Source organism: Nomascus leucogenys, chromosome 1a (assembly GCF_006542625.1).
Source record: "Nomascus leucogenys isolate Asia chromosome 1a, Asia_NLE_v1, whole genome shotgun sequence".
Classification (NCBI taxonomy): domain Eukaryota; kingdom Metazoa; phylum Chordata; class Mammalia; order Primates; family Hylobatidae; genus Nomascus; species Nomascus leucogenys.
The window spans coordinates 20,130,142-20,149,742 of record NC_044381.1 but is presented as its reverse complement, the minus strand read 5'-3'; the positions used below and the strand labels follow the sequence as shown (position 1 = coordinate 20,149,742).

Below are 19,601 nucleotides of genomic sequence, written 5' to 3'. Positions count from 1 at the left end.
AGTGCCTCCAAAGGAGGACAGAGTGGCTATATCTTCACATCTTCCCACAGAAATGCTGCAGGCTGCTGGTGATGAAAAAGTCCCAACAGTCACAGACAACTCTGCCTCACAATATGTTTTCATTATTTTTTTTCTATTTTTTTAATGGGGTTTCACTGTGTTGCCCAGGCTGGGCTCAAACTCCTGGGCTCAAGAGATCTTCCTGCCTCAGCTTTCTGAGTGGCTGGGACTACAGGCGTGCACCACCCCAGCTGGCTCTGTTTTCATTTTTTTTTTTTTTTTTTTTTTTGAGACGGAGTCTCGCTCTGTCGCCCAGGCTGGAGCGCAGTGGTGCAATCTCGGCTCACTGCAAGCTCCGCCTCCCAGGTTCACACCATTCTCCTGCCTCAGCCTCCCGAGTAGCTGGGACTACAGGCACCCACCACCACGCCTGGCTAATTTTTTGTATTTTTAGTAGAGATGGGATTTCACTGTGTTAGCCAGGATGGTCTCGATCTTCTGAACTCATGATCCGCCCGCCTCAGCCTCCCAAAGTGCTAGGATTGCAGGCGTGAGCCACTGCGCCCGGTAATCAGCTTCACTTTTCATCACAGTACCTAACATATCCTAATATTATATTATTTACTTGTTTGTTTGTTGATTTGTAATCTCCCCAACTTCAGTGTAAGCTCATTAGAGGAAGACTCTGCTGTTTTGTTTACTGTGATATTCCAGTGCCTAGAAAAATGCATAGTAAAATATAAGTGTTCAAAAATATTTGCTGGATGAATACCTGTATAACCCTAACACAATGGCTATTAAAATGCATCCCTTCCTGAAATTCTGGGTTTCCAGTTTGAACATATATACAGCATATGAGTGTGTATGTGTGTGTGTCTATGTGCGCACGCACGCATGCAGGTGCACAGCTCTCATCGGAAGCAAAAAAAAAAGAAAAAAAGGCAACTTGAAAACTACAGTATCTGTAGCTCCAAGAACCAGTTCATCAGTCTGGATTCTACTTCAGATGTATAAAACTGGTGGAGCTGGATTAGTCTCAAGGAAACATTCTAGCAGAAAATCAAAGAGTACTGAATAACCATTCAGTAATGTCGTCCCCACTGAAGGTCTTTCCACTCTTGCTCACATCAAACAAGGGCACTATTTGACTTTTTGTCCCTAATGTGACATCACTTCTTCCCCAAGCATTATTAAAATTCTCTCTTTAATCTGTCAGTTTACTTATATTGTCAGATCATAAAAACAATCAGTAGCCGGGCGCGGTGGCTCACGCCTGTAATCCTAGCACTTTGGGAGCCCGAGGTGGGCGGATCACGAGGTCAGGATATCGAGACCATCCCAGCTAACATGGTGAAACCCCATCTCTACTAAAAATACAAAAAATTAGCCAGGCGTGGTGGCGGGCACCTGTAGTCCCAGCTATTCGGGAGGCTGAGGCAGGAGAATGGCATGAACCGGGAGGCGGAGCTTACAGTGAGCCAAGATTGCGCCACTGCACTCCAGCCTGGGCAACAGTGAGACTCCGTCTCAAAAAAAAAAAAAAAAAATCAGTAGATATTGAACAAGTATATGATAAGCTCATCACTAGGCTGAGCTCAATCATGTGCTATTTTTCTTCATATATATATATTGTTATATTGGGTACTGCACCTAGTGGTAAATGCAAAAATGTTTAGTGCAAGCTTACCGGTCATTCCGAAAGATCTTTGGTAGATACCTTCTGGGGAACCACATGGCCAAAGCACACATCAGAACCCAAAGGATTGCAAGTTCATCAAGCATCTGACCCAGGAAACTAAGGGTTGCATGGAAGTAGACGGATCCAATTCCTAGAATCAATTACAACCAATAAAAAAAGGTCACCACAGAAGAGACACAAATTCAATACACTGCTTAAGGATAGTCCTTTCACCAACGGTTATCACAGTCACCAGATCACTCTCTCTCTCTCTGAAAAAAGAAACTGAAGAAAGAAACTCACACCACCCAGGTATGCACGCCTCAAGTCTAGAAAGAGGATTTCAACTAGGGCCCAAATATCAGCACATCTGAACTTTCACAGTTAAACACATTCTGTCTTCATCCACTGAGCCTGTCTGGGAAGAGGCAGTAAATAAAAGTCAACATTCCCTCACTGTTAAGAATTCCCAGCCTGCCCGTGGGAGGAAATGGAAATGACACAAGTATTTCATAAAACAATGAGGGATCAAACATCTACATTTTTTTCTTTAATTTTAGTCCATTAGAAACCGGTCTCCCCAGAGTTCAATTGTTTCACCTGAGTTTCTTCAGACGTTCAGAAAATGCACTGGCATAGCCCCAATAGCTACTACACAAATGAAGTCTCAAATGCACGCAAGTGATAGTAATGCCAACCTTGTTATCAAGCCTGCATTCAAGCAAGTGGGAAAAAAAAGTTTGCTAAGACCTCAGAGTGACTTTAGTTTACAAAACATTATGTTCAAAGGGGAGAGGAAGTGTGTGGAATTCCTTCTACCCTCCCCCGCACCACCCCGTTAAGTACGTGTTCCCAAATGACTCCACTTACCCACTACAACCAAAAGAGTCCAGATTAAGTAGATGCCGCTGTTGAAGCATGTTGCATACTGACGAAACAAGCACATGCAGATGGGCGGTAAAATGAAAAATAAGACATTGCTGATCTGCAGGAAAAAAATGTAAAACAGAAAGATGAGTATTAAGTAAAAAGGGCAAAAAATAAAGTGGCCTTTTCCAAGTATGTCCTTGCAAACTGGGATAAATGTGGTCACACATCTCGTTTAAGCTCTTGCACTTTTTCTTTCTCTTTTTTCTTTGAGATGGAGTCTCACTCTGTCACCCAGGCTGGAAGGCTGAAGTGCAGTGGCACGATCTTGGATCACTGCAACCTCTACCTCCCGAGTTCAAGCAATTCCCCTGCCTCAGCCTCCTGAGTAGCTGGGATTACAGGCACCCACCACCATGACTGGCTCATTTTCGTATTTTTAGTAAGATGAGGTTTCACCATGTTGGCCAGGCTGGTCTCGGAACTCCCGACCTCAGGTGATCTGCCTGCCTCAGCCTCCCAATGTGCTGGTATTGCAGGCATGAGCCACCGCGCCCAGCCTCTGACACTTTTTTTGACTACAGATATACAATCAGGAGAATTTAAAGCTTTTTAAATGACCATTTAAGGGGCTCCCTGCTGCTTCTTTGATCACAGGAGCAGCTATAAAAACACTGCAGTCTATGAATGCTGCCCAAGCTCCTCTCTTATTCTTATTAACTAAGAATTAAATAAGAATTAACCAGTAATTCTTATTGCAAGGTTAATTATGAATCATTCTAATTTACTTGCACTTATTTTTTTTCATAATCTTTTTTTAAGAGACACGGTCTAGCTGTGTTGTCCAGGCTGGACTGAAGTGATCCTCCCACCACAGCCTCCCAAGTAGCTGGGACTAGGCACATGCCACCATGCCTGGCTCCATTTACTTTGTTTTTTTTTTTTTTGAGACAGAGTTTCTTTCTTATAGCCCAGGCTAGAGTTCTTTGGTGCAGTCTCAGCTTACTGCAACTTCTGCCTCCCAGGTTCAAGCGATTCTCCTGCCTCAGCCTCCCGAGTAGCTGGGATTACAGGCGCTCACCACTACACCCAGCTAATTTTTGTATTTTTAGTAGAGACGGGGTTTCACCATGTTAGCCAGGCTGGTCTCGAACTCCTGACCTCAGGTGATCCACTCGTCTCAGGCCTCCCAAAGTTCTGGGACTATAGGCATGAGCCACTGCGCCCGCCTGCTTTTGCATTTTTAAAGATAAGGTCTGTATTAAATAATAGAAAAAAAAAGTTTAATGAAGGCGTAAAAAAGACTAGACATTGTCCAGCTCCCAATAATCCTCCTCAGCCAGGCCAGCCTTTTCCCCTGGGCCTACACAAAGCGAGGACTCTTTCTAGTTTCCCCCTTAGTTGCCCTTTGTCAGCTTTCTCATCCTAACCAAAACCTATTTTTAAGTAAAGATTATATTTGAAAGGTTCTTCCCAGCTTTAAAATGATATCATTTTATCTTGCAAACTTTGGTATGGATTTAAGCCTCTCTGTTATGTCTCCATGGGCATTCAACTTTTTAAAAATTTTAATAATCTATCTTATTTAATGCAATGTATTCAAAATATTATCATTTGAACATGGAATCGCTATTAAATGTCATTAATGAGATAGTTTACTTTTTTTTTTTCTTAGAGATAGGGTATTACTCTGTCAACCAGGCTAGAGTGTAGTGGTGGGATCAGCTCGCTGCAGCCTCCTACTTCCAGGCTTAAGGGAGCCTCCTGCCTCTCAGCCTCTTGAAGCTAGGATTACAGGCATGCACCATCATGCCTGACTTTATTTATTATTATTTTTTTTTTTTGGTAGAGATGGTGGTCTCACTATGTTGCCCACGCTGATCTCACACTCCTGGCCTCAAGCAATCCTCCTGCCTCAGCCTCCCAAAATGCTGGGATTATAGGCATGAGTCACCGCGTCCAGCCTAGTTTACATTATTTTGTTCATACCAAAGCCTTGAAGATCAGTGTAAATTTCACACTCACAACAAGCCTCAGTTTGGGCTAGGCACATTTCCTGTGCTCAACAGCCAACTAAATGTGGCCAGTGACTGTCATATTGGAACCTCATCCCTAATTTTTTTAACTTACTTTTTGTTTGGTTGATTTTGGGGTTTCTTTGTTTCACAGACTCATAGCTTTTTTTTTCCAAACTTTAAAAAATTGAGGTAAAATTCACATACCATAAAACTAATCATTTTAAAGTGTACAATTCAGTGGCATTTAGTACATTTCATAATGGGCAACCATCACCTCTATCTAGTTCCAAAATGTTTTCATCACCCCAAAAAGCAACACTATTCTCATTAAGCATTCACTCCTCATTTCTCCCTCCCTCAGCCCCTGGCATTCACCAATCTGCCTTTTGTCTTTATGATTTTACCTATTCTAAATATTTCATATAACATAAATGGAATCATACAATATATGTCCTTTTGTATCTAGCTTATTTTTTCACTTAGCATAATGTTTTTAAGGTTCATCCATATTACAGCATATACCAATAACTTATTCTTTTTTATGGTTGAATAACATTCCATTGAAAGGATATACTACATTTAGTTTGTCTATTCATACGTTAATGGTTGCTGGGTACTATGGTCTGAATGTGTCACCCCCACACACAAAATTCATGTTAAAACTTAATCATCAATGTGACAGTATCATTATTTGCCACATAATGACATTTCAGTCAACGATGAGCCACACATATGACAGTGGACCCATATTATAATGGAGCTTTTATACCACATTTTTCCTGATACTTTTCCAGGTTTAGATATGCTTAAATACACAAATATTTACTGTTGTGTTACAGTTGCCTACAGCGTCCAGTATAGTAACATGTTGTACAGGTTTATAGCCTATGAGCAATAGGCCATACCATATGGCCTGGGTGTGTACAAAGCTATACCATCTAGATTTGTGTAAGTATGGTCTATAATGTTACAGAATGACAAAATCTCCTGACAATACATTTCTCAGAACGTATCCCCATCACACAACTGTACTAAGAGGTGAGGCCTTTGGAGGTGTTAAACTGGATTAGTGCTCTTCTAACAGAGGTCTGATGGAGGTATTCACCCTTCCCACCATGTGAGGGTGTAGCATATACTCTGTCTTTGAAGCAGGGAGCCCTTGCCAGACCCTCAACCTGCTGCCACCTTGATCTTGGACCTTCCAGCCTCTAGAACTGTAACAAATGAATTTCTGTTATTATAAATAACCCAGTCTAGGATCTTTTGTTATAGCAGCTTGAACGGACTAAGGCACTAGCTGGGGTACTAATTCCATTTTTAACTTCTTAAGGAACCACCAAACATTTTCCCACAGCAGCATTTTTATATTCCCATCAGGAATGTACAGTGTTCCAATTTCTCACATCCTTGCCAACACTTGTTATATTCTTTTGTTTTTAAATTAAGCTATTTTAGAAGGTATGAAGTGGTAGGAACATTCAGCTTTTAAGTCTCATCTCTAATTGTGGAGCGAGGGGCTCCTTGTACAGGACTGAGCACACAGAAGAAGAATGTCGAATGTGAACATGACAGCTAAGTCTACATGAGTAACACCCATCGGGATGGGGTGGGAGGGGTCCTGGACTAAACACAAACAAAAACCACATTCAAAAATAGGTGGATAGGGTCGATGAGCTCTGCAAAGCCATGGGCACAGGGCTTTCAGAAGAAAAGAGTAGTTACTCATGTTGGACAATACAGAATGCTCACTTACAGGACGTCTCAAAGAACCATGATGGTGGGCACCTGAACTGAAGTGAGCAGGGCCAAGAGCTTTCCCAGACCTAAGAAACCACACTGGTACACAACTAAATAGAATGCTTCAGCAAACCCCAAAGCTTCAGGCATAGGGCAAGTAAGGACTGGCAACTTCAAGGACCAAGGCCTGCCTCTGCCACCATCTGGGGAGGAAAGCGGGTAAGCATGACACTTTTTAGAAAGGGGAGAAAGATGAGTGGGAGAGAAATGCAAGTCAAAGGAGGAGAAAAAGATCCTTGGTCAGGGGCAGAATGGGAGCAGAGCTGTTACCTTTGGTTAAAATCCAGGGCTGAAATGCCTAAGTGGGGCTGTATCATTACGGAGAAAGGGGTACCTTTTTCTAGTTGGTTCACTTTGTTTTTGTTTTGCTTTGTTTTGAGATGGAGTCTCACTCTGTCACTAGTCCAGGCTGGAGTGCAACGGCGCGATCTCAGCTTACTGTAATGTCCGCCTCCTGGCTTCAAGCGATTCTCTTGCCTCAGCCTCCAGTAGCTGGGATTACAGGCGCCTGCCACGCCTGGCTAATTTTTGTATTTTTAGTAGAGACGGAGTTTCACCACATTGGCCAGGCTGGTCTTCAACTCCTGACCTCAAGTGATCCGCCCGCCTCAGCCTTTAACAGTGCCAGGATTACAGGTGTGAGCCCCCATGCTCAGCCTTTAGTTGCTTCACTTTGTTGCAGATCTTTCTCTCTTTCCCACATAGGAGTGCTATGTGCGACTAGTGACCTCGGATAAGAATATGGACAAGTTGCCTGAGACATCCCAGGTGGTATACAGTCTCCAGTCTGAGAAATGTGGCCAATTTTTCTTAGATTAATGAAAAGAAAAAAAGAAAAAGAAAAGAAATGTGGTCAATTTACATTTACCAAGAAGCAGGCATGGAGGAATCAGGACAAGGATCTAAGTACTATACTGTATATGCAGTAGGTTTTGATTTGTTTTGTTTTGTTTTCGAGACGGAGTTTCGCTCTTGTTGCCCAGGCTGGAGTGCAATGGTGCAATCTCGGCTCACTGCAACCTCCGCCTCCTGGGTTCAAGCAATTCTCCTGCCTCAGCCTTCCAAATAGCTGGGATTACAGGCATGAGCCACCACGCCCAGCTAATTTTTTCTATTTTTATAGTAGAGATGGGGTTTCACCATGTTGGTCAGGCTGGTCTGGAACTGCTGACCTCAGCTGATCCACCCTCCTCGGCCTCCCAAAGTGCTGGGATTACAGGCATGGGCCACCGCACCCGGCCAGCAGTAGGCTTTTATTCATTGTTATGATCAAAGCCCTTAACTTTTTCTTTTTTTTTTTTAATTACACTTTAAGTTCTGGGATATATGTGCAGAATGTGCAGGTTTGTTACACAGCTATACACGTGCCATGGTGGTTTACTGCACCCATCAACCCATCATCTACATTAGGTATTTCTCCTAACGCTATCCCTCCCCTAGCCCCCCGACCCCTCAAAAGGCCCCGGTGTGAGATGTTTCCCTCCCTGTGTCCATGTGTTCTCACTGTTCAACTCTCACTTATAAGTGAGAACATACAGTGTTTGGTTTTCTGTTCCTGTGTTAGTTTGCTGAGAATAATGGTTTCCAGCTTCATCCATGTCCCTGCAAAGGACATGAACTCATCCTTTTTTATGGCTGCATAGTATTCCATGGTGTGTATGTGCCACATTTTCTTTATCCAGTCTATCACTCATGGGCATTTGGGTTGGTTCCAAGTCTTTGCTATTGTGAACAGTGCTGCAATAAACATACTTGTGCATGTGTCTTTATAATAGAACGATTTATAATCCTTTGGGTATATACCTAGTAACAGGATTGCCGGGTCAAATGGTATTTCTAGTTCCAGATCCTTGAGGAATCGCCACACTGTCTTCCACAATGGTTGAACTAATTTACACTCCCACCAACAGTGTAAACGTGTTCCTATTTCTCCACATCCTCTCTAGCATCTGTTGTTTCCTGACTTTTTAATGATCACCATTCTAACTGGCATGAGATGGTATGTCATTGTGGTTTTGATTTGCATTTCTCTAGTGACCAGTGATGATGAGCTTTTTTTCATATGTTTGTAGGCCACATAAATGTCTTCTTTTGAGAAGTGTCTGTTCATATCCTTTGCCCACTTTTTGATGGGGTTGTTTTTTCTCTTGTAAATTAGTTTTTAAGTTCCTTGTAGATTCTGGATATTAGCCCTTTGTCAGATGGATAGATAGCAAAAATTTTCTCCTATTCTGTAGGTTAACTGTTCAACCTGATGATAGTTTCTTTTGCTGTGCAGAAGCTGTTTAGTTTAATTAGATCTCATTTGTCAATTTTGGCTTTTGTTCCCCTTGCTTTTGGTGTTTTAGTCATGAAGTCTTTGCCCATGCGTATGTCCTGAATGGTATGGCCTAGGTTTTCTTCTAGGGTTTTTATGGTTTTAGGTCTTACATTTAAGTCTTTAATTCATCTTGAGTTAATTTTTGTATAAGGTGTAAGGAAGGTGTAAGGAAGTTTCAGTTTTCTGATTATGGCTAGCTAGTTTTCCTAACACCATTTATTAATAGGGAATCCTTTCCCCATTGCTAGTTTTTGTCAGGTTTGTCAAAGATCAGATGGTTGTAGATGTGTGATGTTATTTCTGAGGCCTCTGTTCTGTTCCATTGGTCTATATATCTATTTTGGAACAAGTACCATGCTGTTTTGGTTACTGTAGCCTTGTAGTATGAAGTCAGGTAGCGTGATGCCTCCAGCTTTGTTCTTTTGGCTTAGAATGCCTTGGCAGTGCGGGCTTTTTGTTTCCATATGAAATTTAAAGTAGTTGTTTCTAATTCTGTGAAGAAAGGTAATGGTAGCTTGATGGGGATAACACTGAATCTATAAATTACCTTGGGCAGTATGGCCATTTTCATGATATTGATTCTTCCTATCCATGAGCATGGAATATTCTTCCATTTGTTTGTGTCCTCTCTTATTTCCTTGAGCAGTGGTTTGTAGTTCTCCTTGAAGAGGTCCTTCACATCCTTTGTGAGTTGTATTCCTAGGTATTTTATTCTCTTTGTAGCAGTTATGAATGGGAGTTCACTTGTGATTTGGCTCTCTGTCTATTATTGGTGTATAGGAATGCTTGTGATTTTTGCACAATGATTTTGTACCCTGAGACTTTGCTGGAGTTGCTTATCAGCTTAAGGAGTTTTTGGGCTGAGACTATGGGATTTTCTAAACATACAATCATGTCATCTGCAAACAGAGATAATTTGACTTAACTTTCAGTGGAATCATTTAAGAATCAAAGATCCTTAAGAGGGTCTTTTAAAAAACGATCATTTTAAGAAGGATCTTAAAAACCATCCCTTAGGCGGGGCCCAGGTGGCTCATGCCTGTAATCCCAGCATTTTGGGAGGCTGAGGCAGGTGGATCACCTGAAGTCAGGAGTTTGAGACCAGCCTGGCAAACATGGCAAAAACCCTCTCTCTACTAAAAGTACAAAAAAAAATCAGCTGGGCATGGTGGTGGGCGCCTGTAATCCCAGCTCTCGGGAGGCTAAGGCAGGAGAATCACTTGAACCTGGGAGGTGGAGGTTGCAGTAAGCCGAGATCACACCATTGCACTCCAGCCTGGGCGACAAGAGTCTCAAAAAAATAAAATATAATAAAATAAAAAATAAAAATAAACAAAAACCATCCCTTGTTTTACAAAGGGATATAGCTGAGGGCCCTGAAAGGTTCCAGGGCTGGCTCAAGTCAGAGAGCCAATCTGCACAGAGCCCAGCTCCTTCCACTGCTCCCAGCTGATTTTCAACCCCAACTCATCCAACCACATTCTGACCTCCTTGGCTTAACTCCTCCACTAGCATCTAAAAATTGTGAATCGCATCACCCACTGTGTATCACACACTGTGCACATATGACCAGTTTCTTGGCTTTGATGTAAACGTGGCTTTCCTCTTGTTAAACAAGCAATAAAAGGAAGAAAAGGAGACAAATGGGGAGAAGGAGGAGATGAAGGCGGATCAAGGGAGTGAAGAAAGAGGAGAAGAAAAATGGAATTGTTATACCATAGGTAACTTAAAACCTGATCTTTCTCCCTTCATATACATGAATGTGTTCTTGTAAAAAAAAAGCAATAAAGTTTCCTTTCTAGCCTCTTCCCCAGAGATAACCACTGTCCTCATTTTCTTCACATTTACATGAATAGGTACGTATATGTCACATATTGTTAACATTCCCATTGTGCAGCTTCCTTTTCTTCTTCAACAATACGCCCTGCAAACCTTTTCATCCTAAATAATATAGATTTAGCTCACTTGCTGTAAGTGAGGCAGATGGCAGCAGTGTAGCCATTTTCCAGGGGAAGGAGCACCAATTTACAGTCCCGCTTATAATGTTGAGAAATATAATGCATTGCGATTTTTACCCCAGAAGATCTTTAGTGCCTCAAGTCCTCTCAATCTACCTTGCTTCTGCTAAGTGCAACTATCTACTCCCAAGCTGTCCTGCAATGGCTTTCTTGGGTTATATTTCCACCAGCAATGGACACACTAATCACTTTTAAATGTATTTATATATTATTTGCAAAGGCATGAAGTCATTTATCACACCTACAGCAAAATTATGATATGTCAAACATTTTCTTTTTTTAATTTTTAATTTTTATTTCTTTATTCGTTTATTTATTTATTTATTTATTTTTTGAGATGGAGTCTCACTCTGTCGCCCAGGCTGGAGTATAGTGGCGAAATCTTGGCTGACTGCAACCTCTGCCTCCCAGGTTCAAGCGATTCTCCTGATTCAGCCTCCCCTCAAGTAGCTGGGACTACAGGTGAGTGCCATCACGCCCATCTAATTTTTTGTATTTTTAGTAGAGACGAGGTTTCACCATGTTGGCCAGGCTGGTCTTGAACTCCTGACCTCAAGTGATCAGCCCACCTCGGCCTCCCAAAGTGCTGGGATTACAGGCATAAGCCACCACACCTGGCCCAAACAGTTTCTTTAAATGTGCATATTGGAAGCACCATTTAGAAGCACTATTTTGCCATATGCTTCAAATAATACTGAAATTACATTATTGCTTCTGCCTAGCCCATCTACCAAGGCTGGCTGGCCCCCACTGTACCTTTTAAAGACCTCAATATATAGAAAGTAAAAGAACAAATTAGTGGGAGACTTCCCCCAAGACAAAAAGATGAAGGAACACCAAAAGAAATACAAAAAAGCAAATCAGTCATGGTTTAAAAATGGACTCATGGCTTCATCTCTACTGAGATGTATCCCTCAAATTTGTATTAGTCACTGAAATTGTCGAATAGTTCACTCAAGGGGTACATTTTTTTTTTTTTGAGGCGGAGTCTCGCTCTGTCGCCCAGGTTGGAGTGCAGTGGCGCGATCTCGGCTCACTGCATGCTCTGCCTCTCAAGGGGTACATTTTAAAGCCTATTGTTAGATGATAGCATGCTCACAGCTCACTGCAGCCTTGATCTCAGCCTCCTGAGTAGCTGGGACCACAGGCATGTGCCATCATGTCCAGCTAATTTTCACATTTTTTGTAGAGACAGCGTAGGGTTTTGCCATGTGGCTCAGGCTGGTCTCAAGTGATCTGCCAGCCTCAGCCTGGGCTCAAGTGATCTGCCAGCCTCAGCCTCCTAAGTACTAGGATTAGAGGCGTAAGCCACTGCGCCTAGCCCACAATTTTTAAAACGTATTATTTCCTTAGAAAGTTCTTCATTCTATGAATTTCCATATAACATTTGCTACAAAATAATCTCATGAACATACTGCAGTCTCATCCTGATGCATCTGAATGTGCACTTTCCAGACAGACGGTAAATAAAGACAAAACAACAGGCTGTACATATTCTGGACAGCAGGTTCATAAACGGCTGAGGACTTTTACCCTGGCTGAGTGGATTGCCTGTCCATCTTAATTGTGTGCTGATTCCTAACTACCCATTCCACTGTTTTACTTCTGCCCCTGGGATGACCCACTGTCGTGGTTTGCCTGGGACTGAGGGGGCTTCCCAAGGCACGGGACGTTCAGTTTTAAAATCAGAAAAGTCTCAGGCAAAAACCCAGGACAAGTTTGGTCACTCTATTCAGAAGCCTTCTTGCAAAAACCACCACCCTATCCTCACAGTACATCAATCCCATGCACAGTACTAATAACATCCTCAGCAGCTTGTACACACCTCTATCACAGCCCTCACCATCCAGATGACTATTTACAGAGCTGGTCTCTGTAATAAGCACACAGTTGTTGCCCAGTAAATGCTCAGATTGATGGATCGACCGATAGATTCAGCCTAAAGAGAGCAGGACTTAGGACTTGGCATATAACGAGAGCTCTATTTATCTTGATGACTGGGAACAGAGCAGGAAGTGACAGATCATGAGCTGATTTTATGCATGTATTTTGCTTCAAGATTCTTTTCAGCCATCAGTTGACTTTCTTCTGTCCTCAAGTCCCTACTGAACAACAGAGTCCCCAAAGGCCAAGCTCAGGTAAAAGACAGACCCAGCTTTTCTCCAAAGTGGCTAGGTCTATGTGACTGGGGCCTTAAATCTTTTCTTTTTTTTTTTTTTTTTCTTAAGATGGAATCTTGCTCTGTCGCCCAGGCTGGAGTGCAGTGGCCTGATCTCGGCTCACTGCAACCTCCACCTCCCAGGTTCAAGCAATTCTCCTGCGTCAGCCTCCCTAGTAGCTGGGACTACATGCAGGTACCACCACACTTGGCTAGTTTTTTGTATTTTTGGTAGAGATGGGGTTTCGCCATGTTGGCCAGGCTGGTCTCAAACTCCTGACCTCAAGTGATCCTCCCACCTCAGCCTCCCAAAGTGCTGGGATTACAGGTGTGAGCCACCATGCCCAGCCAGGGGGTCTTAAATCTCAAAACATAAAAAGGAACTCAATTCAATAAAATTTGTATATAGAAGAAATAGTACAAAATGTGCACAAGTAAAAAGGCTGTGAAAGGAAATTACATGTTCATGGAAGAGATATTAGGCTTGGCTGAAGCAAAGGATGATATAATTTGAGGCAACAAAGATTTGCAGAGGCCAAAGCAAAATGTTTTGTATGCCCAAACATTGTCAGTGGAAGTCAAATCAGTGCACTCTCTTTAGTGTGCCATTTCACAGTAATTATCAGCATTTAAAGTGAATATCCTCCTTGACACAGCGATCCCCATCTAAGATTAGTGCTTGCGAAAGTACATCCAGATGCACGAATGAGGATATTCACTGAATCACTGTTCAAAAACCAAAATGAAACAATAAAACAGAAACTATATGAAATGTCCATCAATAAAGATTGATTAGATAAATAAATTATGATCAATCCATTAAAGGGAGTACTGTATAAACATTATAAACAGGAAGAGAGCACTATATGAGCTGATATGGAAATATCTCCAAGACATATTAAGTGAAAAACACAAGGTACATAAGAGTTTACACAGTACCGTCTTGGAAAAAAACTTCAAGTATCCGTGATTATGCCATACAAGCTTTTTTTTTTTTTTTTTTTTTGGAGACAGAGTCTCATTCTGTTGCCCAGGCTAGAGTGTGCAGTGGCGCGATCTCAGCTTACTGCAACCTCCACCTCCCAGGTTCAAGCGATTCTTCTGCCTCAGCCTCCTGAGTAGCGGGGACTACAGGCACGTGCCACCACAACCAGCTAATTTTTTTGTATTTTTAGTAGAGATGAGGTTTCACCATGTTGGCCAGGTTGGTCTCAAACGCCTGACCTCAAATGATCTGCCTGCCTCGGCCTTCCAAAGTGCTGAGATTACAGGCGTGAGCCACTACCCCCAGCCTTATACATGTGTATTTTATATGCACACACAGATACATGTGCTTTTTATATGCCTAGAAAATATCTAGAAAGATACAGAAGGGTATTTTTCACTCTACAACTTACATACTCTAAATTTTTTACTATGATCATATTACTTTTACAATAAACAGTAATTTTACAAACTACTTTAAATAAACTTTTTTCCTATCAAAAAGTATGAGTTTTATCCTAGAGATAAAATGGTCCCAAGACAGGAGTTTTAAGTTATGGAATGACTAAATAATAAATATCTATTCTATGCCAAATAGATAAATCTAAGTTAGTTACAGTGGCACTTATAGCTTCAAGATAACTCTCTTGGTAGAGTCAAATGGCCCAAGTTCTGACTTCAGCTGTGCCATGCTCTTGACCACAGCAAGTTACATAAACTCTCTAGGCCCCAATTTCCATCTTTATCAAATGGATATAATAAATAGCACCCATTGTCTAGGGTGAGTATAGAGTACTTAGCAGAGCTTCAACACATAGCAAATAAGTAATGGTAGACAGTAGTATCTGAAGGTGTAGTAGTGATGTGCTACCCCTAAGACCCATTAAGAAGGTTCTAGATACCTCTCCTGGTCTTCTCCTGATTTAACATTGTCAATTCCTCCAACTTTTACTCAAAACTGGTAATGATTATTAGTTTCCTATAAACTGGGTAATTAGACGTGTTGCCTTATTATGAGGATTTAAAACGATGTTTATCACCACATAACAGTCCACTGTCTTTCTCAGCACAGGAGTAAGATAAGCATGGGAATGTCCTGTGATAAGCATCAAAATATAAGTAGTACGTAAGAACACGGGGAAGAAGGCCGGGCATGGTGACTCACACCTGTAATCCCAGCACTTTGGGAGGATCGCTTGAACCTGGGAGGCGGAGGTTGCAGTGAGCCAAGATTGCACCACAGCACTCAAGCCTGGAACACAGCAAGACTGTCTCAAAAAAAAAATTTAAAAAATAGCAACAGAGGGGAAGAAACATTTTTTGCTAAATTCTTTGGACCTACACTCAACAAAGTTAGGCAATGACCTTATTCTCTGACACCTTACGCTCTCTGCTTTGCCAGAGCAAATTTGGTGGTTTATGAGTATTCCAAGGAATAAAGTTTGCAGATGGGCCAGCTGGGCTCATCACCCAGACACTGCAGCTGAAGATCAACAGTTTGTTTCTGAAAAAGACTTTAGCACTCACTACATAGAGGAACAGCCCCAATGGGACTAGATTAAAACTAAAGACAAACTCTCCCTTTCATCCAGCCCTATGACGCTTTTCAAGACAGACTCAGAGAAGCCATACACTAGCTTTTTTGGCCAAAATAACCAAGCTTGACCCTCTCTGTAGACCCCAGACTTCATAGATAATAACCTTGCTAAGTGTGTGAGAACCTGTCATCAAGCTGTCTTTTCTTCTTGAACTCTGGTGAAATCCTTACTCTTTCACTATATTCTTTATTTACAAAAGGACAGCTTGTGTTACCACTGGTGTTTCTCCTTATTGAAAGTACCCAGAACTACTCCAGCCCATCCTCTGTGTGCAACTATTTACCCCTGACAGCATGCTCTGGGAGGTTATGCAATAGATAAGTCATGGCCACTTCCACTGTCTTTCACAGTATCTGTAGTCAGCAGAGGGCCAGGTTTTCTTTGAGACTGTGTTGCCCAGGCTGGAGTGGAGTGGCGCGATCTCGGTTCACTGCAGCCTTCAACTCCCGGGCTCAGGTGATCCTCCCACCTCAGCTTCCCAAGTAGCTGGGACGACAGGTGTGTGCCACACGTCCAGCTAATTTTTGTATTTTTTTGTAGAGATGAGGTTTCGCCATGTCGCCCAGGTTGGTCTCGAACTCCTGGATTCAAGCGATCCACCTGCCTTGGCCTCCCAAAGTGCTAGGAATACAGGCATGAGCCACAACGCCCAGCCTTAGGTTTTCTTAAGGAACTAACCTAATCATAAAAAAAAGAAGCAGAAGTGTTTGTGTGGAAGCCAGCCATGGATTTCAGCACTGAGGGAAGGAAGAGCCCAGACTTCTGGATTGTGGCCCCAGCCATGCCAGAAATATGGGCATGACAGCTCCCTCCTCAAGAGGCCAGTTTTCTCATCAGATGAATAAAAGGACAGGGACTAGATCATCTGAGATTCCTGCAGGCAGTAAGCACCTGACTCCTGCCGAGGACATTCTCTCTAGCAAACCCAAAAGGAAAAGTCCTAAACAACAACCTCAAATTCACAATGACCCAAACCAGGAGTTCCTGTTTTCCTTGTTTGGGTGGTGAAAAGATAAGCCACAGAAATGACCACGCAAAGTCTCACATTCTGTACCAGGATTCTGAGCCATGGACATACACAAAATAAGAGGCATTTCCTCTCCCAGATGCAACCCTTCCCTACCACAAGAACTAAAAACACACAGGATTCTGCAATGGGGAAGTTTCTGCTCACCCTTATCTAGGGACCTAGGCAAATCCAAAACCCACACATTATCACTCCCAAACTTTCCTTTCATCCCTCAGACTTCAGAACTAGAGAAAGCACAGTCCTGGGGGAGTTGAATTAGCGGCTTGCACAAGACAGGACACTAAACGCAAGAAAAAAAGAACGAGTAGTAATTAACTTGATTCTGACCAAAAATAACTCGACCATTATAGGCATGTTCTTGGGGGTGGGGCAAGTCTGCCTGGTGGGAGTGACCCCAGCCGCGGGGACCTGCCGGGGGCGTGCTCTTCCCAGCACTCCGAGAGCAGGTATTCAGGGCAAAAACGCACAATGCGACCTAAGTGCGTCACGCCACAGAGATCCCAGGGGAGGAAGAGACTTGTCCCGTAAGGTTCACCGCCCCCAATTGACCCAAACAAGGAGAATGGGCTGACACAGACCCCTGGTTCCTGGACGCGTGGGGGCCAAACAAGACAATAGGACCATCACAAAACAAATGACAGCAGGAGGAAGATGAGCCCAGCTGTCGGGAATGGGGACAGGAGAAGAGGACAGACGGAGAACTGGAAGGAGCGCGCCGAGGAGGGGGTGTGGACTCAGCCCCTGGAGAGAATGCCCCCAGATACGCGCAGAGACCCACGTCCAGCTTCCAGACGCTGCGGCGCGGGGACAGCCCCCTCCCGCTGGCCCGGCTGCCTTCCCCGCTCCCGCGCCCCGCACCGTGTTGTAGAACTCGGCGATAGCAGGCACGATGGTGTAGTTGTCCTCGCACCAGTCCACCTCCGAGCTGCCAGCCTGCAGCTGGTCCCACCAGTGCGGGGCGCCCATGGCCACTCTGGGGCATTGGAGCAGCGGCTCCCGCAGCTGAGAAGAACCCAGAGCTGCTGCGGAGGCAAACCGCGGCGACAGCCAGCGGCGAGAGCGGCTTTATGAAGTACCGGGCAGCCGCCGGATGTGCACCTCCCAGCCGGCCTCCCGCGCTCCGCCCCGCCTCGCCTCGCCTGCGGGACGTGACTCGTTCGCAGACCCTCCCCGGCCCCGCCCCCTGGAAGCCACGCCCACATGGGCGGGACCCGCGTGGAGGAGGGGTCCAGGGTGGGGCGCCGGGAGGCGGAGACCGGGCTCCAGACTCTTCCAGACTACCCAGCACCCGGCAGGTGGCCAGGGCCTCGATGGTGCTACCCACGCCTGCCCACGCCCATCTCCTGGCTCAGACTCGCAGGCGCCCCCGGATTGAAGGAGCGCCAGAACTGTCCCTGGCAAAAAATTTAAAATAAAAAGAAACCCAGAAGGACCTGGACCTCTCTGGACTCAGAGTTTGCAGCGATTTTGCTGCGCCGGGCGTTGGACGCCAGTGCTCACACCAGAGAAGTGCCCTCAGTCCCTCCGAGGCCGGACGCCACTCGCTGCCGTCACTGTGGCAGGAAGACCTTCCCGGCTGCTGGAGCAGGCTGGGCCCCCCACTCCCCGGGGGAGCACTTCTATTTAGAGTACGTCGCTGCCCTCCCTCCCCTTGGCTCCAGCGTTAGGGCTTAATCTAGCCTTCGATATGGGGACTTAGGCAAAGGGTCACACGTCAGCCATCCCAAACTGCAGAGGATGTAGTGTGGCAGCTATGACATCTCCAAGATATCGAGGTTCAAGAGGTGATAGGTAACATACATATGCCAGGTGCTGTCTGAAGAGTTTCCATGTATCACTCATTTAGTGTGCCCAGCGGAGACCCTGTGAGGGGTTCCTATTAGCAAGTGACAGAGCTGGAAATTCAATCAGGCAAGATGTCCTCAGATCCAGTCATAACTACCTTCTTTTGCTTCTGTAACTGTTCTGCGGTTTGTAAATGAAAGCCAATCTGGTTCCCAGGATCCCTAGAGGAAAGCCACCCTCTGTGTGTATGTGGTGGCTCCCGTTCTCCTTCCTTGAAAGGTTGTAGGATTCTAGGTCAGGACAGCGGCAGAAGAGGCCCTGGGCAGCAGCCCATTGGTGATTGTCATTAGGACGTCTTGCTCGGACCCGCAAGACGTGTCCTAAAGGCCAGCAGCTTCCCAGGGTGTCCTAAAGGCCAGCAGCTCCCCAGGGTCTGCCCTCTCTCTGGGCCTGACTGCCCAGCAGGATCTTGGGTGGTGCTTCAGTGTCCTCTGCACCAAGTGTTTGCCCACCAGTACCCACAGAGCCATGTGCAAGTCCCCAGAGATCTCCATCACTGACAGAAACTGGAAGCCCTGCCACTGCTCCTAGTCTCTAGAAAATCCAGGTTTGTCCCCCAGGGGCCAAACGACACTCCTCCTTTCATCTTTGTCCCAACTTCTATCCCTTCCTCCTGCTTTACAGGCAATTCCACTGCCCTCCGGAACCCAAGTAGAAGATACACTCTTACCTTCCCCTAGGGTCAATTTACCCAGACCTACAGGATACCCAGAGTGAGCTGGCCACCTAAGAAGGGCGGTTGGGGGCCAGGCTCGGTGGCTCACGCCTGTAATCTCAGCACTTTGGGAGGCCGAGGCAGGCGGATCACGAGGTCAGAAGATCGAGACCATCCTGGCTAACACGGTGAAACTCTGTCTGTACTAAAAAAATACAACAAATTAGCCGGGCGTGGTGGCCATGGTGGCGGGCGCCTGTAGTCCCAGCTACTCAGGAGGCTGAGGCAGGAGAATGGCGTGAACCCAGGAGGTGGAGCTTGCAATGAGCCGAGATCGTGCCACTGCACTCCAGCCTGGGTGACAGAGCAAGATTCGGTCTCAAAAAAAAAAAAAAAAAAAGAAGGGCGGTTGGGGGTGGATGTTTCCCACAGCCACAGAAGAAAGATACATCAGTTAATTTCTGTGTCTCAAAATGCTACACCAACTGTTCAGCAATAGAATTTTCCCTGTAGTCGATATTTTACTTCTTCCAACAACAGTTTACTTGGAAATATATCCAGATTCATCAAAATATAATAGTATTTTTTAAAAAACCATTATTTTATATGCCAGGGATTCTCAAAGCGTGGTTC

The 19,601-nt window shown here is 44.5% G+C and overlaps 1 protein-coding gene across 2 annotated transcripts in view; it reads right to left on the bottom strand.

Annotated features, from left to right (window-relative positions):
- The window catches only part of ACER2 (alkaline ceramidase 2), a 44,060-nt gene extending 26,468 nt beyond the window's left edge, over positions 1-17,592 (bottom strand). For both annotated transcript variants that reach the window (XM_003260380.3, XM_030819170.1), the window contains exons 1-3: positions 17,327-17,592; positions 2,549-2,663; positions 1,688-1,829 (exon numbers count right to left, since the gene is read on the bottom strand). In XM_003260380.3, coding sequence (XP_003260428.1) covers positions 1,688-1,829; positions 2,549-2,663; positions 17,327-17,434 — 365 coding nt within the window. In that variant the 5' untranslated portion in view covers positions 17,435-17,592. The remainder of the gene's footprint in view (positions 1-1,687; positions 1,830-2,548; positions 2,664-17,326) is intronic.
- Between the last annotated feature and the right edge of the window lie 2,009 nt (positions 17,593-19,601).